Source organism: Lipotes vexillifer, unplaced genomic scaffold (genome assembly GCF_000442215.2).
Source record: "Lipotes vexillifer unplaced genomic scaffold, Lipotes_vexillifer_v1.1 scaffold196, whole genome shotgun sequence".
Lineage (NCBI taxonomy): Eukaryota > Metazoa > Chordata > Mammalia > Artiodactyla > Lipotidae > Lipotes > Lipotes vexillifer.
In genome coordinates this window covers 2,967,089-2,967,581 of record NW_006775077.1, presented here as the reverse complement: position 1 = coordinate 2,967,581, position 493 = coordinate 2,967,089, and the positions used below count along the sequence as shown (strand labels likewise).

The 493-nt window shown below is 47.7% G+C and overlaps 1 protein-coding gene across 1 annotated transcript in view; it reads right to left on the bottom strand.

The window, feature by feature from the left end:
• Positions 1 to 493, bottom strand: part of FBXO15 (F-box protein 15) — a 39,836-nt gene that overhangs the window by 28,165 nt on the left and 11,178 nt on the right. Inside the window, exon 3 of the mRNA XM_007449678.1 lies at positions 1 to 17. This exon is cut by the window's left edge and continues 100 nt beyond it. Within this exon, the coding sequence (XP_007449740.1) occupies positions 1 to 17 (17 nt within the window). The remainder of the gene's footprint in view (positions 18 to 493) is intronic.

Below are 493 nucleotides of genomic sequence, written 5' to 3'. Positions count from 1 at the left end.
GATCTTCAGCAGGATTTCTGAAGGCAAACTGAGAGAGGGAGGAATCAGAGAAACATCCAGAAAAGAACTAGCCGTGCATCTCCAAACGGAAGGCGACAAACAGACGCTTCCTGTACAAGAGGCACACTGCACCCTCATCTTCAATCATTTCTCGATTGATACGCTCTGCTTATTACAATTCTCATGACTTAAACCAATGCAGAGACCCAAGGGTACAAACAGCTAATTTCCTTGGTATTCTTAATCAGGTTTTCACACTGAAAATGGAAATGAAAGACAGAGGATGCACTCGTGGCTACAGGCAGACCTCAGATATTACTGCAGGTGGGTTTGGTTGTAGACCCACCACAATAAAGCGAGTCACAGGAATTTTTTGATTTCCTGGTGCATATAAAAGTTATGCTTAGGGCTTCCCTGGTGGCGCAGTGGTTGGGAGTCCGCCTGCCGATGCAGGGGACACGGGTTCATGCCCCGGTCCGGGAGGATCCCACAT